Here is a 27299-nt window from a genome sequence, read left to right as displayed (position 1 = left end):
TAGACATTGAATAGTGTTGACGATCCTTGATGCTCCCCACAAGGAAGTAACACGGATTAGAGCCCTCCAAACACCCCAGTCTGTTCTATATTTGTCAGAAAAGACTAAAGTAAGGTTGAAGCTGCCCCTTTTACCCCTACTGTCTCCAGCTGGTTAACTCTGTCAAATGTGACTGAGAGTTCCAGCAGGAGGACTGCAGCCCTCCCTTCCTGAGCCACCTGAATTCAAATCTCCTCTGAAGCAGCAATTAATGCAGATTTTGTACAGGTTTGTGATGGATCCAATAGGTCTTTAGCCTCCAAAAAGGCCATCAGATTTTCATTTACAGCCTCTTCCAAGATCTTTGTAGGGAGCGGCAGGCAAGATATATGGCAATTATTCTTGACCTCAGCAGGATCTTGGTAAGGTTTTTTTTTAAAACCAGGATGTAGCGATGCTTTTTTCCATCCTGTTGGAAATTGCCATGAGATAATCTCTGAGGGCCCGATTTGGATGTCGGGCGGAGAGCCTTTGACCAGATGTCGGAGGCTCTCCCTCCGACATCCAGAGTTTTCCCACCGACTGACGTATTTTGATCCCAGTGTTCGGAGGGAAAACTGCAAGGGAATTCCGTCCCTCTTCCAATGGGCTCTGGGAGCCAGTCAGAACAGGAGCGAAATTCTAATCCCTTGAATGACTTTGGAGCCATATTTGGCTCCACTGTCGAGACTCCGATGTCAGTTTCAATGTTAGCCTTTCTGACTTTCCCCTGCCCTCCACATATGGGCCCCCTCTGCCACACTGTGCAGGAATGTTTACAAACTTCTTTTTTCCAATGGGAGCTCATGCTGCAGGTGGTTTAGGACCACCCAACAAGCTGCCATTGGAAAATGAAAGTTTGCGGCCGCACCATGTGTGGTCACATCCTAATTAGGATGTCAGAACCACAACCTATGTTCGGGCGGTTCCTTCCCCACAACTGTGTCCACCTGATGAGCAGCAATCATGCCGGAAACCATTTGCAATACAAATGAGGGGCATGAATCAGTGGGGGAATCAGATTTAATGGTTTTCAACAGTCTTATTACTCATTACTCTGTTCGCGGAGGGAAACTGTCCAAGCCATTCAATGAATTATTGAGTTTGTCATCTGGCTCTACAAAAGAAGGGCAGACTGAATCCTACATGTGATTCACATTCTTATTAGCAGAGAATTCCTCATAGACACCCATTTACTTTCCATTGAAAAAACTCAGCAATTTTATTACAAAATACTTGTTCTGGGATACACTTTTACTCTGGTCAAAACTGGAAAGAGCCATCACCATTTTAAAGAGTCCCTTAGTGGAATTTTTAGCAATACCAAATTTCTCATGTAAGAAGGTAGGATCCTTCTGCATGGTTACCCCCACTTGTTGCCTGGTGCTCAGCTGTTATTTACTAGTCTGACTGAGATCCTGCTAATCAGGACCCCAGTCTATCTGCTTTCTCCCCTAAATTGTTATGTTCAGTACTTAGGCGCATCCCAGATTGGATACTGGGGTACCCCATATCATTAAAACTGTATCTACTGGCCTGTGATTGCAGCCTGTATAAGCTGGTGCTAGCACCACTCATGGAAGATATAGGTTTCCTATATCTAAGGTCACTGCACTTAAAACCATTAAGTCACCCTAATAGCAGGCCTTGGCAATCCTGAACGCAGGGTGCTTCGTTCTAAATGAGGGTGCATCCCTGCATGAGCAGTACACCCCTGCAGCATACGGAGTCCATTCTCCCGGGTTGTAAGTGAATCAGGCACATACCATATAGAGGGACACCTCGTAATTACACGATGAACATCTCGAAATTGGCTGCAACATATCCTATCATGTTGAACGGGCCTCCGTTAGGTTCTCAGTGCTCCCTGTGCTAGTCTTCTAGACTGTGGCTGCTGCTGACCAGAGATATGATTCTACATGATGCTGCTAAGCCAAGCCCGAGCGGGGAAGGCAGAACAATATGTATCCTGTCACAGGGAGATGTGACCACCTCCCAGACAGGGTTTAGTGTATTGGGGCCGGGTGGGTGCACTTGTCAGTGCTGGAGCAGAGTTTTCTGTTGAAAATTTATCGAGTTTTAAGCTCCAGTTTGTCTATATGTTATGATTAAAATTACTAATTTAAAAACATTAATTAATAGTTTGTCTTGTTGAAAGTCCAAATTAATCAATATTACTAATGAGAGAAACTACACGTGGGAATGCATATATGTTGCTTAATAATAATGTGCAATTTTATTAAATGAGTGTCGCAAAAGTGCTATTTGATTCGAGTTTGCGCTTTAAAAATAATGTGTACTAATGCTTCTTTATGTTGCAGATGGCTAGGTAATTACATACACATAAGGGTATTAGTGGGAATTAACACTGTATAATCATTATGATGTGGTAACGTTGTTTTGTGTTTCTTTTAATTAAGATGGTCCGTTTTGGCCTAAACAAAGATGGCTGCTATTTACAGCCTGCGCTCGAGTGATTGAATTTTGTCGAGAGGCCCTGCTGAACATGGTTGAAAGTCACCTGACCACAGCCTCTGCCTGAGTAGAAAGTTTCCGTGAGGACAGCAGCTCCGGGCTTGAATAAAACTGTCCTTGGAGAAGGATTAAGCCACAATGAACAATGAAAGATCTGTGGTGGCTCTGCTATGGTACCGAGGAAGAGCAATCGTAGTAGTAACACTTGCAAACTCGAGTTTCCTTCTTCCGTGTTTTTATTTTTGTGATTTTTCCTGAGCGGAGGTTTTCTAAATGTTGCAACATCCTTTCCTGCTCGCTCTGCTCAGCGGCTCAACGGATATTCAAGATTCATTTGTAACTTTTAGTTTTGTCATTTTTTTATTATAAATATGCTAGACTAGAGAGGGTCCGTGTTGGTCCCGTTCATTGCAGTTCATCGCGTTCAGTGCGTCCCTTGCTGTTCATTGCGCTTGGACTTCTTCCTGAACCTATGCTGAGGACGGCAGCTCGAGAGACTTTACTAAGAGACCTGTCCTGACCCATTTAGCTAGAATAGGTAACTATGAGAATAATGATTTTGCTATTAATTGACTTTCAATTTTCATTAATTTAGATAAACAATCATTTGTTTGAATTCTAGTGTCGGGTGGTTATTTCTTTGTCATTTATTGAGTTTCTAATGTTTTTCCTATGTTTTAAATCATGACTCAGGACAATGTCTTTAAGGTCGCATTGACCTCGTATTAGATGCAGATTGGTTTAGGTTTCTCTCCTATATTCAGTGTGGATAGAGTAATAGTATGAATTTCGGTGTGATGGGCCCTAGCGTATGATATGTGTATGTGCGTGTGACTGCAGGTTTACTCTGTCCGTGGAAGCAGGGAGATTTTATATGTGCCGATCTGCAGCAGTTTCCTGGTAGCAGTATGATGGTTAAGATTATTGTCTTGATCTGATAGATTGCTTGTACATAGGCTTTTTGACTCATTGATTTATTGATTGATGTTGGTATATGTACTAATACTATATGTTGAGGTCGTTGTATTGAGTTCTATGTAGTGTGTGCGGCTTCTGGAACTTGGGAGCTGGTGACGGTTCCGTAGTAGGGCCGAGGGAAGTAAGTGCTGCTCTCGGGAAAAACAGGATTGTTGGAATTACCTGTATGTATGCAGGAAAAACGTGTGACAATTGAAGTTGCGCGTCACATTGTCTGGGTTCGGAATCAGTGACATCGTCGTGTGTTACTACTAGAGATATATTTTCGGTATAAAAGGAGTGTGTATGGTAGCGAAGGTTATCTGTGAAACTCTGGTCTTAAGTCCCAGGGATCCGTAAGGTTTGCCGTTAAAGCTTATCGCTGGAGAAGTAATAGGTATTCTCTGAGCTTGTCTGAAGGACTGGGCAGAGGTAAGCGCTGCTTGGTTAACGTGTGTTATAATTCTGTAGTGGGACAGACTGTTCGCTGTTCTCAGGAAAGGCAGGATTCTGTGTGCATGTGCTACATTTTCTGGTGTGAAAGTGCGTGAATTTATGAGCATTTAGTTGATTGTAAGACTCTTTGGAGCAGTCCTAGAGGAAACAGTTAATGGATGCATGTTAGAAGGGCAGAGTAGAGGGATGTGCTACTGTGTCAACGTAAGTAATTAATTCTGTAGTGGAGCAGAGGTAAGCGCTGTTCTAGAGAGAAGCGGGATTCTTGTGAGAAAGAATTTTCTTTACTATTATGTGGTTAGCGAAGCAGACAATGGAGATGTTTATATGTTGTAACTAATAGATTTTGTAAAATCTGAAACGAAGTCTATTGAAAAGGCTTTGTAAAGGAGGGGTAGACGAGTGACAGGAGACAGAGTAGAAGCGACTGCAGCGACTGCTGACGTCACACAGACCGCGCTCTGATTGGGTAGTGGATCAGAACAGTGCTCGCGCTGGGATTGGTGCGTTGGTGTGAGTCGCGCAGGGATTGGAAGGAGTACAGGGTGACGTAGACGCTCCAGGATTGGTACGTTAGTGTAAGTCGCGCTGTTATTGGACGAGAGATCGTACAGTTGCGGAAGAGACTAGAGAATATTGGTAAACGTTAAAATGTATTACCAACCTGAGGAAAAGAAGAAGAAATCCTTGTTCGGTAAAATTAAAAGGTGGTTCGACAAGGATAAAAACATAATAACTAGAGAAGGTGAATTGCTACCTCCAACGAAAACTCCTGCATCCTTCCTGGTTGCGAAATATGGGTATCATACCTGTATTTGGTTAGACAACTGGGCTAAGTATACTAAGGACGATGGTGTCTTAGCGTTCCCGGAACATGGTTAATTTAATTTGGCCGTGTTGAGAAATTTACGGGAGAAAATGATGTGTCTAGAGCCTAGACAAAGGCCGACACAGTTTGAGGCGTTGGTAGAATGGGAAGATGAGGTGCATGAGCGAGAAAAGCAGAGGAGTGGAGGCAACTATAGGTACTTTTTTGGGAGGAAATATGATCATGAAACTCATCATGATCGAATGAGGAGATGGCGAGATGCTAGTATGTCAGAGGGATTATATCCTATGAGGACAGTTGAAGAAAAGGAAGAGAGGAAGGCTACAGAAAGGGTGCCTGATGCAGGAGTGAGAAGGTATGGGGCTAATGATTACGAGGATGAGGTCTTAGATGACATGATTTACAAGAGACCACCTCCGTATAGACCAGAACCAGAAGAGAGCACGCCAGTTGTGACTCCAATAAGAGATACTTTGCGAATTGTGAAAACTGAGGTTGTGACACCTGATCTGAAAAGTGGTAGCTCTTTTACGGAAAGGGAAAGAGAGAGAGAGCGAGAAAGAGAGAATAGAGTCAGTGACGAGAAAACAAGAGAATTAGCCAGAACGACATCTGAGCTGACTGAGAAAATTAGAGAGCTGACGAAAAATCTGGAAGCTGTTACAGTGCCTGTAATCATAGGTCTGGTTGTGCCTATTTTTGATAAGCAAAGAATGGGTGAAAATAGTTTGACAGTTCCTTATGTTGGAAATGGTTTGGTTGGTACTTGCACTTTGGAGGAATCAGGAATGAGAACAGGAGAAAATAATTTGAGACAGTCGAGACATGATGCCTGTAGTGGAGGATTAAATGTGCAGCCTAATTCAGGATTGAATACTGGTTGTTTGGGAGGAACGATTTTGGAACCACAGAGGATGGCAGAACAAGTGGGTGCAGTGAAAAAGTCTACTGAAATAACAGCTGAAGATTTGAATGATTGGTTGAAAGTTCTTCAAAAGAAGGATAAAGATTCACAGGCAATTGATGTAGCCAGGTTGCGCATAGAATTAGAGGAGCTTATTGCAGGAACAATTCCTACAGATATATTGAAAAACCATCATGATGGGGAGTTGTTATTTATGTGCAAAAGTATCACCTGGAGGGCTAAGAGTACACATGACAGGTTAAGAGCAATAGCGAGTTAACAAGGGGTTGACATGGATAAGGTGAAAGCTTTGCAGAAGTCTTACAGGATGGATTTTACAGATAAAGATATTGAAAATCTAAATGGTGCTGGTAGAACAGGACAGATTAAGGAAATGATTGCCTTATTGCGAAAATGGGGTGATGTGGAAAAGTGGAAGGATAGGTGGTACAAGAAAAGGGAAGATTCAGTGGACAGGACTTACTCAGCTTTTCCCATGAGAGAAAAAGAGAAAACAGTGGATGCTTATCCTATGAGAGAGATTCCTGGAGGTGGATATGTACATGTCCCATGGACTAGACAGGATATTTTGTCATTTACGAATGATTTCCCTCGACTAAGAGAAAAGCCCGTTGAGTGGTATAGGCAGGTAGACAGGTTTGTGAAATTGTCAAAAGTGCTGTGGATTGACCTGAATAGTCTGTTTGATATAATTGTTCCAGCAGACTTGTGGGCTGAGTGTAAAATAGTTATAGATTGGCCTGCAAAGGAGTATCCAAGAGATCCGAAAACAGGAGCACCAGATCCAGAGGTTATGAAGAAATACGACCAGGTTATTGTATTCCTGAAAAATAAAGTACCACTGAAAGAGACAGACTGGGTTAAGATAGATCGAACACACCAGGAAGCGAAAGAATCAGTTCATGCTTTTTATGAAAGGCTGATACTGGCTTTTAAACAGTTCAGTGGAGACGAACACCTGGGTGACAAGGATTTGAGTCATTTTGTATACAGATTTGTATATGGCTTGAGACCTGAAATTAGTGAAAGAATACGTGAGCATACAGTTGATTGGCAGAGTAAAAAGATTGTTGAAATCTTGAGACATGCAAAGTACTTCAGTGATGAGATTGAGGCAAAACAGAGAAAGCTGAAAGAGAAAGCAATGTGGGCACAGGTGAAGGTGTCTGAAAGACAAGAAGCACAAATGGTGGAACAAGCGGATAATCCATGAAATAGACCCAGATATGCAGGAAAAGGGAAGGGGAATCTAGAAGAAGCAAAGAAAAAGTTCCCTTGTCACAACTGTGGACAATTGGGGCATTGGAGATCCGAGTGTACGAATCCACCATTAGTGAGTAATGAGAATAAAACCTTAAATCAACAGGTGCAGAACGAGGGGTGTAATCATCAGCAGCAACAGCAGAAGGTTGTCAGACAGCAGAGTCAAGAGCCAAAACCGCCCTTGCCACAGAATAGAGGGTCCCAAAAGTATAACCAGGACTCAGGATTCTACAATGATGAGCAGGTAAACAAACCGAGACGTTCTAACCCGGTATAGCAGTACTGGTTAAAGAATGAGGGGAGTGAGTCTGAAGGGGACTATTGACGGTGCCGAAGAGAGGAGGAAGAGTGCATACTTGGTGCAACTCTAGAAATAGACCAGGCAGGACCATTTGTGGATGGGAAAATAAATGGGGAGAGTGTTACTTTTTTGGTAGACACAGGAGCGACAAGATCAACTGTCAGGTCAGCAGATATTAGAAATCTTCCTCTCTCGGACGAAGCAATCCAAGTGGTTGGTGTAGCCAATACACAGATTAAGACACGTCTTACCGAACCAGTAAGGGTAAGAATAGGGAAATTTACAGACATGCACAGATGTGTGGTCTGTGACACTAGTCCAGTGAACTTGTTAGGTTGGGACCTATTGTGCAAGATGAATTGTACAATTTTCTGTACTCCGGATGGAATAGCTTTTGAGACACCAGATGAGGATGTTTTGTACCGGATGACTCTAGATAATAGAGAAAGTGAGATTGTTGGTACATTTGCAGTGTTTAATCCAGATGATTTGCCTCAGGAGTTGAGACACACAGTGAAAACAGCAGTTTGGGATTTTACTGGAGAAGATGTGGGATTGATGAATAATGTAGATCCAGTGAAGATTTCAGTGAAAGAGGGGATTGTTTATCCTAGTATTCCTCAGTACAGATTGACCCCAGAAATAATTGAGGGAATAACTCCTATAATCGACAAGATGATTCAACAGGGTGTTTTGAGAGAGTTACTGAGTAGCCCGTGTAATTCACCGATAATGGGGCTAAAGAAACCTAATGGAAAGTTCAGGATTGTACAAGATTTGAGAAAGGTTAACAAAATTGTGGTGGCATGTTGTCCCTTTGTGCCAAATCCTTCAGTGATTTTGTATCAGATTCCTCATGATGCCGAGTGGTACACGGTGATTGATTTGTGTCATGCTTTCTTTTCAATTCCATTGCATCACGACAGCCAGCCGATTTTTGCATTTCGGTTTGGCCAGCGTATTTTAGCATGGTGTCGTATCCCACAGGGGTATACAGAGAGTCCTTCAATATTCAATCAGTTATTGAAAAAGTCATTGGAGAGTTTGATCATGCCTGAAAGTTCAGTACTAGTGCAGTACATCGATGACCTACTTGTGGCATCGAAGACACGTGAAGCTTGTGAAGTAGATACCATAGCTTTACTGAATCATCTGGCAGATGGAGGGTTAAAGGTATCTTCAGCCAAATTACAATTTTGCAAGAAAGAGGTGCATTATCTTGGACACAATATTGAAAAGGGTCTGAGAAAGGTGACCGATGACAGGATCAAAATTATCAGAGGAATGAGAGCCCCGATGACACAAAGAGAAGTGAGGATGTTTCTGGGGATGGTGGGTTATTGTCATCAGTGGATAAGTAATTTCTCTTTGATAGCAAAGCCACTGATTAAGCTGACTAAAAGTTAAGTGAGAGACCCATTGGAATTGGATGGAGAACAAATGGCAGCATTTGAGGAGTTGAAGAGCAGAATGTGTGAAGCCCCTGCTTTGGGAATGCCAGACTATGAGAAAGAGTTTGAGTTGTACTGCAGTGAGAGAAATGGTTGAGCACTTTCAGTGTTAATTCAGAAGCATGGACAACTGAGAAGGCCGATTGCGTACTTCTCATCGACACTTGATCCCGTAGCTGTGGGTTTGCCAGGTTGCCTGAAAGCAGTAGCTGCTACATGCAGAAGCTTGGAACAGAGTGAGGGCATAATAATGGGATATCCTGTAAGGGTATTCGTACCTCATGATGTGGCAATTCTTTTGACAAGAAGCAGGACTCAGTACATGTCACATAGTCGACTGACTAAATATGAGAAAATCATTCTGGGAGCATCAAATGTGACTCTTGAGAGATGTGTGAATGTGAATCCAGCAACGTTGTTACCAGATGCTGAAAATGTGAATGTGGGAGATGATGTTGATCATGATTGTTTGGATGTGCTTGATTACTGCACAAAACCAAGACCAGACATAAGAGATTTGCCGTTGCCTGAGAGTGATCATGTGCTGTTTGTGGATGGATCATGTCTGAGAACTGATGATGGTGTGCTAAGTGCAGCATATGCGGTGTGCAAGGTTTCAGAAGTTATGGAAGCTTCGCCTTTGAAAGGAGTAAGATCTGCTCAAGTGGCTGAATTGGTGGCATTGACAAAAGCTTGCAAAATTGGGAAGAATATAAGAGTGACTGTGAGGACTGATAGTCAGTATGGATTTGGAGTCGTTCATGACTTTGGCCAGCTTTGGCTACAGAGAGGTTTCTTGACGTAGAGTGGGACTCCAATAAAGAATGCTGAAGTGATTGGAAAATTGCTTGAGGCGATACAGCTGCCTAAAGAACTAGCAGTTGTGAAGTGTGCTGCTCATGGACAAGGAGATGATTTTGTTACTCTTGGTAATCGTTTTGCCAATGACATAGCACAGTATTGTGCAAAGAACAATCATTCGATTAATAGGGCACGAGAAAAGGAGATGTCTTTTTGTTCTGTGATGTTTACTAATGTCCTAGAAACGTGGGATGAAGTGAAACAGTTGCAGGATGAGGCAGGAGATGAGGAAATGAGAGATTGGATCAAGGCAGGTTGTGCCCCAAGAGAGACAGATCATGTTTGGATCTATAGAGATGGTAGACCAGTCATGCCTAACTCAATGTTGTCGACAATGGCAAGAATGTATCATGGCCAGGGACATCTGGGGAGGGATGCGATGATTAGGTCTTTTAAACAGACCTGGTACAATGCAAAGTTCAGGTTAATTGCAGAGAGCATCTGTCAGAGATGTTTGATTTGTCAACAGTTCAATACTGGGAAAAAGACAGTGGTGAGTCTAGGAACAATAGGCAGAGAAGAAGGTCATTTTACCAGAATGCAAATAGATTTCATTGAAATGCCCCAAGTGAACAGACTGAGGTATGTTCTAGTGGTAGTCTGTTTGTTCTCAAGATGGGTGGAGGCCTATCCGACTAGGAGAAATGATGGAATAACAGTTGCAAAGTTACTGTTAAGAGAGTTGATTCCTAGGTACGGGTTCTCAGTGACAATTGAGTCTGACAGAGGTGGACACTTTTACAATGAGCTCATGGGTTTAATTTGTGAGGCATTGAGCATACAGCAGAAGCTACATTGTGCATACAGACCAGAGGCTTCTGGAGTCGTTGAACAGATGAATGGCACAATAAAAAACAGAATTGGTAAGATGTGTTTAGCCACTGGAATGAAATGGCCTGATGTGCTTATGACTATTAGGTCTACTCCAGATAGAACCACAGGTTTGAGTCCGCACGAAATCTTAATGGGACGTGCGATGAGACATGCTTTCGTGCCTGTCAACAAGTTGATGACAATAACTGATGACATGATTTTGGATTACTGTAAAGGCCTGGCTGACTCAGTTCATTCTGTGTTTCACCAGGTTGGAGAATACGCTACCACACTTGAGAAGAGGCAAGCCCATGATCTGAGTCCAGGGGACTGGGTGAGGATTAAGGTGCACAGAAGAAGAAATTGCTTGGTTCCAAGGTGGGGAAGGCCAAGACAAGTTATTCTGACTACGACAACTGCAGTAAAGTGTGCTGGTGTGAAAAACTGGGTGCATGCAAGTCATACTCTGAGAGTTCCAAATCCAAAAGAAGGAACTGGTAAGGAGAATTTTGAAGAGTCAGATTCCAGTGATGATGCAGAAACTGAACCAGCGAGAAGGAAAAGGTATCCTGAAAGGGGTGAAGGAGAAAGAGAGTCAGGTGATTCTTTTTTCTTTCCAAGAGAGGCTTCAAGAGAAACTTTGAGAGTCTCAGAGGAGAGATCGGATTCTGTAAGAGTGTCTGAAGTTCCAACAAGCAGTGGAGAAGAAAGAAGAGAAAAGAGCAATTCCACAAAGACTATACTTGAATCGGATGAAGAGGTTGAGAATCCACTTGAGATTACACCTGAAGAAGCAGGGTCAGTAGAAGTTAGAGAGGGACAGATTGCGGAAGACCTCCGAGGAGGCGTAGGGAACATTCCTGATAAGCTAGGTGAAGGGACAAGTAGACAGCAAGAAGATTGCGTGTCGGAGACCCGAGGAGGGTCAGAAATAGGGAAATCTCAATCGGTAGTGGAAAAGACTGTGGAGCGAAAGAAAATTATTGAAGAACAAGAGGCAAATGAAACAGAATCAGATGAGAGTGAAAATGAGAAATCAGAGGTTCGAGTTCTGAGAAAGAGAACTTGGATTGGAGAAAGAAATAATAAAGAAGTGAGACCAAAGAGGGTTGTAAGAGGAGATCTTTGGCCTAATAGGATAAAGAGACTGAGGTACAGACTGACACGGGCAAATTCATCGAAAGCTGAACAGGTGAACGAGGTGTCGAGTCAGAATCAAGCAAAAGGTGAAAAACAAAAGATCACAAAGGAACCAGAGGAGATCAAGAGAATCAGAAAACCTAACCAGAAGTATAGGTCACCGGAATGGACGTACGTGGCACTGTCTGAAGGTGAAGAGGCAGAAAGTCAAGGAAATCCAGAGGGGACCGTACGAGAAGTGGTTGAGGAGAAAACTGTTGGAATCCTGAAAGTTATCTTGACTGACATTGGAGAAGAGTCGGATGCTCAGGATGTTGTTGAAGATCTGATACAATTCGATGTTGCTGAAGAAGAAGTGAAAAGTGATGAAAATCCAAACTGAGTAAACTAGAGGAGTCACTTGGAGAAAAGTGAAAAGAAGAAAAACTGAAATTAGCTGTTTGAAATAATCTAGTGTTCTAGTGTTTCAGTAGTGGAGTAGAAGAGGCTAAGTCAAAAGACACTGCCAAAGTAGTAAAATGGCTAATACAGAAAATAATCAAAGTAGATGTGCCTTCTTGAAAAGATGGTGTAGAATGTGCTGCTGCTGTACTGGATTATTAATACTATTATGGGGTGTACTAGCTTTACTAGTTACTTTTAGAGTTACAATAGGTACTTTTGGAATACATACTGAGAATGTGACTAATGTAGAGAAGAGTTCACAGAAAGTAGTTCCAACTAGAATTAGTAACATTTACATACATAAAGATAGGTCAATTAATGATTTTTCTAGCAATGTTTTTTCAAAGTTGTTGTACGAATACGTAAAGACAATGGAAGTTAGGGATTGCTACGTCTGTATGCAATTGCCTGCATCCATTTCGGAAGGTGTTACTTATCACCATTTACCAGCTACGTATGGGATTTTATGTAGTGTGCTAAGTAGTGTTTTTTATTTGTTAGGGAAAATAGATTATGAAATGTCTAACAAAGATAACATTTTTGGGCAATTGCCTATGAACAAAAAGCTGAATCCAGCTAAAGAAGCTAACATTTTTGGTGAGATTTTTATTGAGAAAGAAGATTTAACGTTAGATTACATTTTTAGAAACAATTTGACTTGCAGTTTGAAAGAAGAGGAGAAGGCTTTCCTAAACATGGTAGATGAAAGGAGAATGAGCATGCATGAAAAGACAGGGAAATATAAAGTGAGTGAGACAATTTGGGATATTGAGATGGGAAAGGAATTGAGGAATGGGGCTAGTCCAACTTTGGCTTTAGATGCACCACAGAAGGGTAAACTATGCATTACCAGAAAGAAATCCCAATATGATAGGTATTTTGTTGGGACTAGTGAGTGTCATGATACATACTTCATTGCAACAGGATGGGGTTTTAAAGGTGGAGAAGATCCAGTTTTCCCAGGAGTGTATTATGTTTGTGGGAACAAGGCTTATTACAAGTTGCCTGACCATTGGTATGGCACGTGTTATGTGGGACTGGTCTTTCCAAAGATTTTTCATATAGATAGAATAGAAGATGTAGAACATATTAATTTACTAACACGTTTTAAGAGAGAAACTTGGTCAGAAATCGTAGGTGATATCTTTGGAGCTTTAATTCCAGCAGTGGGAATTTCTTTAAACGCATATGGTATTCAGAAACTGTCAACAGTGGTGGATCGCTTATCGACAAGTACCGCTGGAGGGTTTCTTTTGGTAAATACAGAGATGATTGCCGTACGTGCCATGTCTATGCAAAATCGACTTGCCCTTGATATTCTATTAGCCAAGGAGGGTGGAGTTTGTGGAATGCTGAAAGTTCAACATTGTTGCACTTACATTCCTGACGAAAGCAAAGATCTGAAGGTCTATATCAAAAATATTACTGATTTGCATGAAGAATTAGTACCACTGGAAGCTGAAAGTATCTGGACTAAAATAGCTGATAAGATAGTTGCAGTTAAGAGTTTTATTGCTAAGATAGGTAGTACCATTATTGGTAAAATATTATTTCCATTGACATGCGTAATTGTTGCTTTATTGTTACTAAGATTGGGGTGTTTGTGTTGTAAAAACAGGGGAGGGAAAAAGAGAATAATTAGAGAAAATGCTGAAAAGAAACAAGGGAGGTCAAGGAGAGACCCATAAGAAATAGAATTAGAGGAGTTGAGGGAGAGTGTTTACTTGGAGTCAAAGAGGGATGATGTGAGGGAGTCTGGTGTTTAATGTTGTGTCATAAAGATAAAAGACATTTTCAATTTCTCCTAAAATTGGGACTAAATTTTTTTGGGGGTTGGTTTTTGTGGTGATAAGATATCACCAAAGGGGGGATTGCTGGAGCAGAGTTTTCTGTTGAAAATTTATCGAGTTTTAAGCTCCAGTTTGTCTATATGTTATGATTAAAATTACTAATTTAAAAACATTAATTAATAGTTTGTCTTGTTGAAAGTCCAAATTAATCAATATTACTAATGAGAGAAACTACACGTGGGAATGCATATATGTTGCTTAATAATAATGTGCAATTTTATTAAATGAGTGTCGCAAAAGTGCTATTTAATTCGAGTTTGCGCTTTAAAAATAATGTGTACTAATGCTTCTTTATGTTGCAGATGGCTAGGTAATTACATACACATAAGGGTATTAGTGGGAATTAACACTGTATAATCATTATGATGTGGTAACGTTGTTTTGTGTTTCTTTTAATTAAGATGGTCCGTTTTGGCCTAAACAAAGATGGCTGCTATTTACAGCCTGCGCTCGAGTGATTGAATTTTGTCGAGAGGCCTTGCTGAACATGGTTGAAAGTCACCTGACCACAGCCTCTGCCTGAGTAGAAAGTTTCCGTGAGGACAGCAGCTCTGGGCATGAATCCAACTGTCCTTGGAGAAGGATTAAGCCACAATGAACAATGAAAGATCTGTGGTGGCTCTGCTATGGTACCGAGGAAGAGCAATCGTAGTAGTAACACTTGCAAACTCGAGTTTCCTTCTTCCGTGTTTTTATTTTTGTGATTTTTCCTGAGCGGAGGTTTTCTAAATGTTGCAACATCCTTTCCTGCTCGCTCTGCTCAGCGGCTCAACGGATATTCAAGATTCATTTGTAACTTTTAGTTTTGTCATTTTTTTATTATAAATATGCTAGACTAGAGAGGGTCCGTGTTGGTCCCGTTCATTGCAGTTCATCGCGTTCAGTGCGTCCCTTGCTGTTCATTGCGCCTGGACTTCTTCCTGAACCTATGCTGAGGACGGCAGCTCGAGAGACTTTACTAAGAGACCTGTCCTGACCCATTTAGCTAGAATAGGTAACTATGAGAATAATGATTTTGCTATTAATTGACTTTCAATTTTCATTAATTTAGATAAACAATCATTTGTGTGAATTCTAGTGTCGGGTGGTTATTTCTTTGTCATTTATAGAGTTTCTAATGTTTTTCCTATGTTTTAAATCATGACTCAGGACAATGTCTTTAAGGTCGCATTGACCTCGTATTAGATGCAGATTGGTTTAGGTTTCTCTCCTATATTCAGTGTGGATAGAGTAATAGTATGAATTTCAGTGTGATGGGCCCTAGCGTATGATGTGTGTATGTGCGTGTGACTGCAGGTTTACTCTGTCCGTTGAAGCAGGGAGATTTTATATGTGCCGATCTGCAGCATCAGCGCCACTAAGTCTGCATGAGGGGCACATTTGGTGCCTCCCTGCATAGTCTAGTTCAAACCAGCTCTGGGACCCGTTGCCCCCACGATGGCACGAAAATGGACAAAGGACATGGGAGTAAGCACCACCCTGTCCAGACCCTCCCCTGAATCATCCCAACCCTTTCTTTAGGGTACTTAAGAGATTACCTGGGTGTAGGTCTCTAGATTCATCGTGGGACACGATTGAAGTCAGACATGACTTCTACTTCTACCGCCTGCCCGCTCTGTACTTCCTGGACTTCGTTCGGGCTTGACATCCTCTCCCTAACAGTCTGCTGCATCACCTGTGCCTGTGCACCATACAGGAACCTTCCAAGGCCAATGGGCATCCAAGACTCCTGAAGGAATCTCCCTTGAAGTGAAGGAGTAACTTCCCTGCATCTGCAGGCACCGCATCTAAGCTGACCGGTCTGGTGATTCTAAGCTCTTATGGACTTTGCCGTCTTACCAGGTTTGAGGCCAGTATCCCTTGTGGGAGCAGCAGGAACCAAACCCCTGTGCACTGTGTTGACTTGCCGTTGCCAAGGCTTGTCAGCTTCCTTCCACCATGATCTTTGGGCTCCAAGTAGCCCCAACCTCAAGCATCTCCAGTGGCCAAAGTCTTTGTCCATATCTCATTGATTGCACCGTGGCCTGCATCTTTTTGTGAACTGCTCTAGGTACTCTTTCGACTCTAGCGCCTCCGGCCTGTGGGTCCTGTTGAGGATCATCTTTGTTACTTTTGGGCTCCCCTGATTGCTCAGGGCCTGCCCTGACACTCCTGCTTGTGGTGAATTCCCTGACATTGCACCTTCTACGACTTTTAAGTTGTTTGCAGTTGCCAAGGCTTGTTGGTGCTCCTGCCGGACACCAACCCCTCAACTCTCCACATACAATGTGGGAAAGCTCATGTGTTGCTCCTGGTCTTCCTCAGCATCGCCTGGTCATCACAGTTGCAGAGTCAAGGTCACCATCAACTCTCCTGCAACTCCTGACATCGGTGGGCATTCGTCTTCCAGATCTCCTGGTCACTCCTGAGTGACATGGACTCTGTTCTCTCTGCTTGCAGGTACCTCACAACTAGAATCCAGCTTCAGTTTCCACTGGACACTTTCTCCTTCTCCAGCAGCAGCACTTTCCTGAAGTCCTGCATTGGGTTCAACTGCGGTTTCTGACACCACTTCACACCTATTCACCCGGCTTACCTGGTGTTGGTAACGTGGGTACAAGGGTATCTACATGTAAGGTGGCTCTCCATCCTTCTGTCTTCAGCGGAGTTACTTCAGGGTCCACTGGGAAGGGTCCTTAATCTTTAAAATTCCAACCGCGACTTACACGTTGATTTGTATGGAGAAGGCGGTCTGGTTGTCACACTGCACACGGTCTCTTTGGGGCTCACGGTCTCTCACTGTGGGTGGTTCCTTGGGTCCCCTGCAAATCTACGTCCTTTCAAAATTGTCTTGACCCAAGTCATGGCTCTTATTTCACTTTCTTAGTATATGGTTTGGACCCCCATTGGGGTCCACTGTGTATTAAGTGCTATTTACTTGATTTCTATGCAAAGTATTGTGTGCATTGTACATATCTCCTTGTAGGAGATATTTGTATGTGTTAGAGAGTAATATATATTAAATACATATCTTTATAAATACCTTGTGTGGTTCTTTTTCACTTAATCTATACATATATGAGTGCCTTCTGGTAAAACAAGCTGCTCTACACTCTTTCTGGACTAAGGAGGCTGCTCTCCACAGCTACCACTTATAGGGGTTTCTGTGGTTGTGTAAAACCTCTTAAATCACCATAAGGGTTGTCTGGACTGGTGCGGGGTTTCCACTTAAATAAGTGGACATCATATACAAGGCCAGCCACTCACATCTCAGTAAAATGTTTAGTTTTTGCATAAATATTTGCAGTTTTGTATTGTACAATAACTATTATGTATTTATTTTTATCTTCTGTACTATAGTTTTTCCTCCTGCTCCGTTCATTCTATTTTAAGTTTTTTACTTCAGTGAAATACCATGGACTCATGGATTTTTCCTGTAGCATATCCTTGTCTTTGTGGAGGCGAGCTGAGTGACCGGAGAGGAATCCGGTTTGAGAACCTCTTGCCTTCTCTGACAACCAAATGAATGAGATAGCATCATGTTCAGTGGCCCTTGGCCTGATGGCTGTCTCCCAATGGTACCTGCCTTCCTACCCCTCTTTGGGAGTTCTTACCAATTACTGATGATGATGTCTTTATGTCCATCAAAAAATAATAGTGATCCTTAAGCACTTAGCCTGGTCCTCACTGAACTATTACATTTCATCACCAAACCTGCTCTCTACAGGATCAAGACCTCCCAAACGCCGTCATAAACACTAAATGACAGAAACCTTCTACAGACCTATGAAATCTTTAAAACATTGGACCTTTCTCAGACATATCGCCAGTTTCAAAGGTACTAGAAATCTGTCGACAGGAAGCAAATAGCCTCCTAAGTGACTTTCAATCAGTTTCATTGGTTTCTGTACCCCTCACAGGTCAATTATTGGAAAGAATCAATGAAGAAATACTCAATACCTCTTTCTGTCTCATTTCATTGGCACCAACATTATAGTAATATTTATTTGACATTTTTGCTATTTATTTTGCACTTTTTGAAAAGCACCTCAGAAAAACATGTGGTGGAATCAGATGTTTTGTATCAGATACAAAGATGGCTGAAAACAGATTACATTGTGAATAGTAAATGAAGATCTCTTTGAGTGGTACCCTAAATTGAAGGAATCAACCATGTATGTTGAAATAAACGTGCCATATCCTTGGTAGGACGCATGCAAGGTGAAGGGGCAGAAACTGGTTGTGGGCATCTGGTCGACATACCCAATGAAAGGATGAGAATTGACCCAGGCTCAAACGGAGCGGGACCAATACAACTTTTGGGAGCATATTAGGGTAAAGTCTCTGGTGTGTGGACTAGAGCTTTCCTCACCACTAGGTGCATAGAGCACTGTTCTGCATTTTATATTCCAAAATTTCATTGGCTATTGCATCTTTTTCACTCCCTTCACCCAAAAACATGCTACATACAAGAAACTTCTTGACCAAAAAGACAAAAAAAAGAGACTCTTTGTTATTTTCACAAGGGTCCTGTTGTTTCTAATTTCAGATGCTGCACTATGTGAGGAGTGTGGACTTTACCACCAGCTCTGGAGAGGAAGTCTTCTTTGATGAAAATGGTGATGTACCAGCAGTGCTCGATTTTGTAAACATCCAGATCTCCTCTGAGGGCACCATGAGACTGGTGAAGATGGCAACTTATGACTCTAACTACCCTGAAGGGAACCAGATCAGGCTGGAGGACGATGCCATGATGTGGAACACCGGAGACAACCAGGTGAGGATCATTAATGATTCCTTCATGGAAAGGGTCAGGCAGTACCGCCTGATGCAGGGACCAGGTAGATGCAAAGTATGATAATGAATGCTTTAAACGGCTTCATTTATCAGTTTCAATTCAATTCAATTTACTTATTTATTTCGTAATGGAACTCCTACGGAGGTCCACAAAAACACACCATCAGATAAAAAAGAGACAAACTTTACGTACAATACAAAATTCTTCCTTATACATCGCTATGGAAATTCTTATATCAAACATACTAAAAAGTGTGCAAGTACTGCTAAAATACATGATACAGGCAAAAAACCAACCACTACATTTATTTATCGACTTAATGAGAAATGTGCAAATAGTGCTATAAATACATGAGACAATAAAAAGAATTCCTAATAAATAGGCAGAAATATTTTTAAAATGTATATATCTTAAAACAAACCATTTCATTCGCAGGGGACAGAACCAAAGATTGTGCCTCCTGGGCCGAGTGGATTTTATATTTAATAAAAACATTCGCCTGGCACTTTGCAGCATTGGGCATACAAAAAGCACATGATTAAGATCTTGGATTTGCAGCTGGCACAATTCACAAATTCTCTTCTTTCTAGGTGTTTTATCCCAGATGCCAGTAACATCTCTTAGAGGCAGCAGATTGAATCTCAGTAGGAGTATCAGCCTTCTAATCCCTGAGGCATACTCCAAGTTAAGTAAGGCTGTGGTTTATTCCCCAGAGCACTCCCTCTGACCGCCTCATTAATGGACCTGGACTGCCCACTATGCTATGGTCGCTCCATATCGACGGGCGAACAAAGAAATTATCACAAGCCCCAAACATTTGGTAGGACACAATCACATAGTCTAAAATGGTCTGAGTGTGTTGTGAGTGAAAGGTAAAATGTGCTGTTTTGTAAACAGGCACTCTCCCATTTAAAATAACAAGATCTAAGCCTCTGATGGAATCAAGCAAAACAAACCCCTGCTCATCTATTTTTACTTTGTTTGGTAATAAAATCTCGGGAATGTGCCAAATTTCCTTTTTGTCTGTATTGGCATAAATCCCTGAGGAAAAGTTCAAAATTTTGGCATTTAAATCCCCCACTAATGTCACCAGGGGGCATCCTTCCCTGACAACTATATCATGAAGAAAAGAGAAAAATGCATGCAAAAGGTGATCGGAATTTTTCCCAGGAGGTATATACATATTCGCCACGAGGAAAAAATTGGACCTTCCAGAATCTCCCAGGCATGCCAACTTCGCACATATACAAAGGATTGAGGGGTGGCAAAAAACCTTCTGGTTCCAATTAATGGACTCTTTAAGCAAAATCAACCCCCCCCCCACTAGCGTGTCCCCTATCCTAACGCCTAGCATAGCAAGAGTAAACAAAATAGCCATCACATCCTTTGCAAAATCACGTTTCTTGTATGCATATAACTAAAGGGTTCATAATTTTCAAGAAATTCAAGTTTTGTTTCATTGGGACCCAAGCCGGCCATATTCCAAGACAAGAGTAGCCCACCCAGGCCACCTCGATGGAGCACTCCTTACTGCTTCCGGATGAGTGTTATTCAGGGCTCTTGCAACCCAACTCCACTGGGCAGATTCATCTTCTATGTCTGAGGCCTGAGGGGCAACTGGCACATTGGCCACAACGTTTATTGAGCGCCCCTCCAGTCCACGGAAACCAGTATATTTTTTGTATTGGCCACTGAGTACTCGGTATCGGGGCCCAATGCATCTAGCGCCACTGAATTAGTGGCCCTAGAGACTTTCAAATAATGGGTTTTTGGGCCCGCAGTTTGATATTCCTCATATTCATTAACAGGTGTTATATCAAGCCGTCGTTTCAAGAAATTCTCACAATTCTTCAAAACCAAGTTGGCCATTATCAGGAAGCAAAAAGTGACCCAAGAATATGGAACAGGGTCATGTACATTAATCATCACATTTAAAATATCCTTGCTTGATATCAGCTTTAATGCCTCTAGTTACGAGAATACGCTAAGAATGTACCCTCTGTTTAGCGGTGTGGATTCATTATCAAATAGCCAGATAAAATCCACCATGGGAGATAAACCGGTCTGTACCCCTCTAGTTTTCAATTATCAACTATCCTTCTCAAGGAGAAGTTCCTTAACAATATTAAATGTCTTAAGCTCTGAAACTAGCAGGAGACAATAAAGCTGTCTGTATTGTAACCGCAGTGAAACAAGGACCTCAAAGATAAAGTGAACATCACAACCTAAAAAGAGGGATTAATGTCCTACCATCAGAAAAAACACACTGGAGGATATTAAGGACCTTATTTACAAGAAATTATGCATTGCTGCGCCAAGACAACATTTCTTGTGCCTGCATGAAAAATCCTTACGACTCCGCGGATGCTCATTATTTACAGTACGGGACACATCGCGCAAGGTCGCAAGGATGCTCCCGACATTCTGATGTGTCTGTGTGAAGGATGCAACATGGCATCTGGCTCAAAAGTGCCACATTGCTGTAGTTGGTCATAAACTACAACAATGCATCAAAAAACAGAGGTTTGAATGACGCAAGTAGCCTACTTCATTGGGACAACCGTAATAGTGTGTCAATAGGGGAAAAACTCACCTTGCACTTTATTACATTGGCCCTGGATGTCACACATATAAGTGGCCAAAGTGTACCTAAGTGTACCACTTTGCCTACATATGTGTGAAATAATGTGTCAATAATGGTGTGTAATGTGGAAGCAACTGTGTTACTTACTCTATGTGTGCACTTGTTGAGGGGATGTGACTTGGTTACAGATTACAGTGTTTCAAGTCACTTCAGCCAATGCATCATTCCTATGCCTGGTTTTTAGAGGCGGAGGAATTTTGACACATTGCAAGCGCGGAAACCTGCTTCCCGACAAAGCATCACTTTTCCAAAATGTAAAAAATACCACTGCTCAGTTTTATGTGCGATTTTATGTGGGAACGCATCTTCTGACGCAGTAGGTTGACTACCACCACCTAGAATACTGGACCAGCGCAGTATAAGAACATGGTGAGGATATGGAGATATGAGCTGGAGCATGAATTAGGGGAGAGCACCAAGAAATGCAAGTGGACAAAAGTGGGGAAAAAATACCCTCCTAGATTGTAGAGATAGGGCAGAAACAAAAGTTGAATTTCTCCACTAATTCTAGTTTGATGGATAAGGAAATTGTAGCAATGACTTTGTGGAATTTAACATGACTAAACCATGGGCTTTAAGATTCTGATTGGCATAAATATGTACAGTAGTTCAATTTTTGAATCTTCCAGGAGACATGGGTACCAAGGTTTGGAAAATATATTGCATCAGGCAACTCTCTAATCGTAATGTAGACAGATCCCTGTGTATTAATAAAATCGGACGTACGTCATATCTTACTATTTCCGTACAATTATTTGAAGTTTTTCAATGTAGACTCCACTCTATATCGTGAAGATTCAAAATTCTCCCCTAGTGTCAATACTGCAATGTTGCCATCCTCACGCTCATGCCGCACGTCCGTATCTCTATCGCACGAAAAAAAAAAGCTTTTATATTTTCCAACCACAGAAACAGTACGTTGATAAGCCCTGAAGAAGTCCCAAGAGGGATGAAAAGCGTTGGCGGCAGAGCAATTGTAGGATGTTTTTAAGGAAGTAATTGTTATATAATAAAGAACGAACGATAAAAACGACAATCAAGTCTCTCATCATTAAATGGATATATGTATTATGGGAAGCTGAATTAATGCAATACTTTGTTTTGTTCGAATTATAATTAGTAACACTACGTTATTCACAAAATAGAATTACATTTCTCGGGTGCAGGGTTATCTTTTAGTATGTTTATGATGGTTCTGTAACTGTCTTTGGGATGCATATGGGTCACATCCCAGACCTGCTGCACCAAGGGTTATTTTGAATATAAGAGGCAAATAAATTAGTGACGTCTGGTGCTATTTTTGTCAGAAGCTCTGACCCTGATTGTTGTTTAATTTAGTTAATGCATTTTCATGCGACATCCATGTTTCATACATGTTCAGGTTGCCACAGTCCCTCCAGGTAGTTGTATGTGCCTAGCATTCACATCAATGTTCACTTGTGGATGGGTATGTTGCAGGGGACAGATTGAAAGGTTATCCATGGTCTTTGACATGTCGGATTTGGCCTTGGATGCTTTTTTGGCTGAGGCTTGATCTTGTTGTGTCACATGTCAATTGTGAGAGTGTGTGACTCCCTTGGCTGCCCCAGGGGTGTTTGCTTGTGTGAGGGGAGAGAGATCATCACTCAGCCCGACGCTGTTCAACATCCACATGGCCCGCCTCACACAAGTGGTCCGCCACCACAACCTCTAAAACATCTCCTATGCCGACGACACCCAGCTCATCCTCTCCCTCACCAAGCACCCTCACACGCCAAGACACACATCCAGGAGGGTCTGAGGGCCATAGACGACTGGATGAGGAGTGGCCATCTGACACTGAACTCGGACAAGACAGAGGTCCTCATCCTGGGAAACACACACTCAGCCTGGGGCGACTCCTGGTGGCCAATTGCTCTGGGGACATCACCGACACCCACCAAACATGCACGCAACCTAGGAGTGATCCTCGCATCCTCCGTCTCCATGTCCAAGCAGGTCAACGGCGTCTCCTCCTCCTGCTACGACACCCTACGCACGCTCCGCCGGATCTACTAGTGGATCCCGAATTAAACAAGTAGAACAGTGACACAGGCCCTCGTCAGCAGGTGACTGGACTACGCCACTGCACTCTACGCAGGACTCCCATCCACACACCAACGGTGGATACTACATTTCTGCAACGCCTCGGCACAAGTGATCGTCAATGCCCCCCGCCACAGCCACATCACCCCCCTCCTGAGAGACCTGCACTGGGTCCACATCGACAAGAGGATCACCTCTACGCTCTTCAGCCACACACACAAGGCACTCCACACCCATGGACATGCCTACCTGCACATCAGACTCAGCTTCTACACCCCCACCCGCAAGCTCCGCTCCGGCATCCTCGCCCTCGCAGCTGTCCCCTGCATCCAACGTACGCCCGTCTGCAGCAGATCCTTCTCCGACCTTGCCGCAAGGAGCTTGAACACACTCCCAACCCACCTACGACTGACCCAAGACCTACTTGCCTTCTGATATCTCCTCAAGACCTGTCTCTTCGAGCAGTATTGTAACCCCCCCTCAGCGCCTTGAGACCCTCACAGGTAAGTTGCGCGCCTTACAAGTACCCAGATCGATTGTTGATTGATTGATGGTGCCTGCTGGTGGGTGTAGTGTGATTTTGCGGTTGGTCTCTCAGGTGATGTATCTGTCCCCCTATGGCGCATGCTGCCATGTCAGTGAGTGTGAGTTCCTGTCCTAGTTATCTGAGCTGGTTGTGTTTGTGTTAGATTTTTCAGTTGTCACAGGAGGGCCTTGTGCTGCCTACAGCAGGGCCAAGTGTCAGCTACCTTGTCAGTACTTTGGCAGTCCCTGTGCATTGCGCATTGTGCCTGGGTATGTACCTGGGCCATATGGGCTGAGGGAATTGGTGTCTGTTTCTGAGTTTTACTATATGTTTAATGATCCACACCCTCCCAGCATCCCGAACATCCTGTCTTGGGTTTGTGGTTTGTGTAGGCTGGGACATGGCATGGCCTTGCTTTGTAAATGGGGCATACTCATGTTAGTGGCATGAGCGTTGTTTTTGAGTGTGGTTGTGTCAGGTGAAGGCTTGGTTGCAGGTGAGTGCATTTGTTGTACTTGGGGTGTGGATGCCCTTCCCCCATGTTACGTGAGTTGTTTGTGTACTCAACAGGCTCTCGGACTCCTTCAACTCCGTGTACTCCAACCGGCGGAAGCAGGGCCATCACCTTCTCCTCCCAGGGATGGTAATGTACCGGTCTGCGGGGCAGCCCACCTCCTGTGATGTTACTCTGGGCGTATTCCTCGTTCATTTTGCGCTTGACTGCCCTACGCAGATCGTACCACCTGGCATGACATTCATTCCTGGTCCTTCTGATGGGCGCTACAGCATTCACCCGATCGACGATCCTCTGCCACAGGCTAGTTTTTTGGGATATGCTGGTCTGTCTGACCAATGTTCCAAAGAGCTGTGGCTTGACTCTGATGATTTCGTTGACAAGGATGTCCAGCTCTGCCGTTGTGAACTTTGGATTCTTGTCTGTGGGCATGGTGTGGGGTGTGGGTGTGGATGGTTGTGGGTGTGTGGGTGTGAAGGTGTAGGTGTGTGTGTATGTGTAGAGGGGGTCTGTGTGAAGGAGGTTCTGTGAAGGTGTGTGAGTTAAGGTGTATGGGTGCAGTTGTTTGTGTGTGATGTCTGTCATCAGTGAGTCTGTTGCAAAGGCTCATGGTTTGTGTTTGTGGGCCCTTTTTATTGGTCCATTTGTGGGTGTGGCTGTGTTTGAACTTTAGGTGGGTGTGTTATAAGAGGTGGTTGTGATTTTGGGCCTCTGTTTGACTGTTTGGATGTGCCAGGTCAGTCTTTTAGTAGTTTTTTGTCCTGTAGACGTCTTTTGTGGTGTTGTGCGAGTCGAATTGACGGTCCTTGTGCTGTTTTACAGTGTCCTGGTTCAGTATGAGTCGTTTTCGCATAGGTAAGGTGCGTCCATGGCTATGTTGTTGTTCAGTGTTCACATGTGCAATGGTGTTGTACGACTCGTACATACGCAATGCTGGGGTACGGTGTTGGGGTACGGTGCGTCCAAGTACGGGGCTGGGGTGGGGTGTACGGGTCGTACATATGCGGGTGCTGTTGTGGGGGGTACGGTGCTTACATACGCATGTGCTGGGGTACGGCGCGTACATGGGGGGATGCTGGGTTATGGTGTTGGGGTACGGTGCGTCCGAGTACGGGGCTGGGGTGGGGGGTATGGCGCTTACATACGCGTGTACTGGGGTACGACACGTACATGGGGGGATGCTGGGGTACGGTGTTGGGGTATGGTGCGTCCGAGTACGGGGCTGGGGTGGGGGTACGGCACTTACATACACGTGTGCTGGGGTGGGGGGGTACGGCGTGACCGTACGCAGGTGCTGGGGTACCACGTGTCCATGCGCGGGTGCTGGAGTGGGGGGTATGGCGCGTACATGTGCGGGTTCTGAGGTGGGGGTACGGCGCGTACATACGCGGGTGCTGGGGTAGGGGGTACGGCGCGTACATGCGCGGGTGCTGGGGTGGGGGGTACGGCGCGTACACACGTGGGTGCTGGGGTGGGGGGTACGGCGCATACATACGCGGGTGCTGGGGTATGGCAGGGGGTCCGTACGACTCGTACCCCGTGCCCAAGTGTACCGGGGTAGTGGTCATACACAGTTCACTCCGTAGGGGACGTTTTCCATACGCTTGGGGATTCGGAACGCCGGTATGGATCGGACTTGTGCGCTCGGACTTCAGTTTTACGACTTGTACGTAAATCTGTCCGAGGACGTCTCGTAGACTTTTCCCGAGGCAATTCGTATGTAATTTGACAGTACGAATCGTACTTGCCCATTTGTATGGGACTTGTACGAATATTTTTGGCGGATCGGAATCGGCACCATAATGTTGTTTATGTAGGGCGGGCGAGAAAACATCTACAAGGTGAGAAGAGGATCAGGCGGTAAGTCCCCTCCTAAAAACTATGTTATGTTATGTTATGTTACGGGGATTTATATAGCGCACGATTACCCAAGGGTGTCCTGGCGCTACCCATTATTCCTGAGCGAGGGGACAGAAGTTTTACCACTACCCATTGAACAACCAGGTCTTCAGGCTCTTCTGAAGGCCAGAAGATCAGGGCACATTCTGAGATGGGGCTATCACCAATCTCCCTTCAGTGGAGGCAGAGGAGGTAGTATCTCTGATGGGCAAATTGAGGTCTGGTCCACCACTGGACCCAGCCCTGCCGCACATCCTCAAAACAGTTACATCTGCTGTCCTTCCTACACTGGTTAACATTATGGGTGAACACCCTAAATATCGATTCCGAAATATCGACTGCCCAGAATATCAAAGTTAAAATATAGAGTGGACAGAATATCGAATTATCAAAATATAGATAGGTCAGAATATCGAAATTGGGGTACGAAATATCGATTTCCATAATAAAGAATTTAAAAATATAGAATTCCATAATATCGATTATTTTTTAGTGTTACGTATGGTAGTATATGTGTTGAAATTATGTATTATTTTTGTAATGTATGTTTAATTTATTTAAACTAATGAATGTTATGTAATTTAATTTTAGCGTAATTTAATTCCGTAGCGGGTTGTGGGTTTATAGGGGAAAAGGGTGGGAAGTAATTTAACTATAGTTAATTAAATATTAATTATATTTATATGTTTTGATAATTAATTGATTGATAATTAATTATTAATTGGTAATTAATTTTTATTAATTGGTAATTAATTTATATTAATTGATTAATTGATAATTATGTTAATTGCATTTTTTATTATTAGGAGCGGGTTGTGGGTTTGTAGGGGAATTGGGTGGGAAGTAATTTAATTGTAATAAAGTAAATATTTATTTTTTTATTTATGTGTATTGGTAATTAATTGATAATTAATTATTATTTGGTAATTCATTTGTATTAATGGGTAAATAATTTGTATGAATTGCTAATTAATTTTTATTAATTGCGAAATTATTTTTATCAATTGATTAATTGATAATAATGTTAATTGTATTTTTTATTATTGGGAGTGGGTTGTGGGTTTATAGGGGAATTGGGTGGGAAATAAATTA

The 27299-nt window shown here is 43.0% G+C and overlaps 1 protein-coding gene across 1 annotated transcript in view; it reads left to right on the top strand.

Moving 5' to 3' along the window:
* LOC146829886 (vomeronasal type-2 receptor 116-like) overlaps positions 1-27299 on the top strand; it is a 77495-nt gene that overhangs the window by 33246 nt on the left and 16950 nt on the right. The window contains exon 2 of the mRNA XM_085606561.1: positions 18312-18539. Within this exon, the coding sequence (XP_085462687.1) occupies positions 18312-18539 (228 nt within the window). The remainder of the gene's footprint in view (positions 1-18311; positions 18540-27299) is intronic.

This window comes from Triturus cristatus, chromosome 5_2, assembly GCF_964204655.1.
Source record: "Triturus cristatus chromosome 5_2, aTriCri1.1, whole genome shotgun sequence".
In the NCBI taxonomy this organism is placed as follows: Eukaryota; Metazoa; Chordata; class Amphibia; order Caudata; family Salamandridae; genus Triturus; species Triturus cristatus.
Note: the sequence above shows the minus strand (reverse complement) of the source record. Positions and strands in the feature narration are given on the sequence as shown.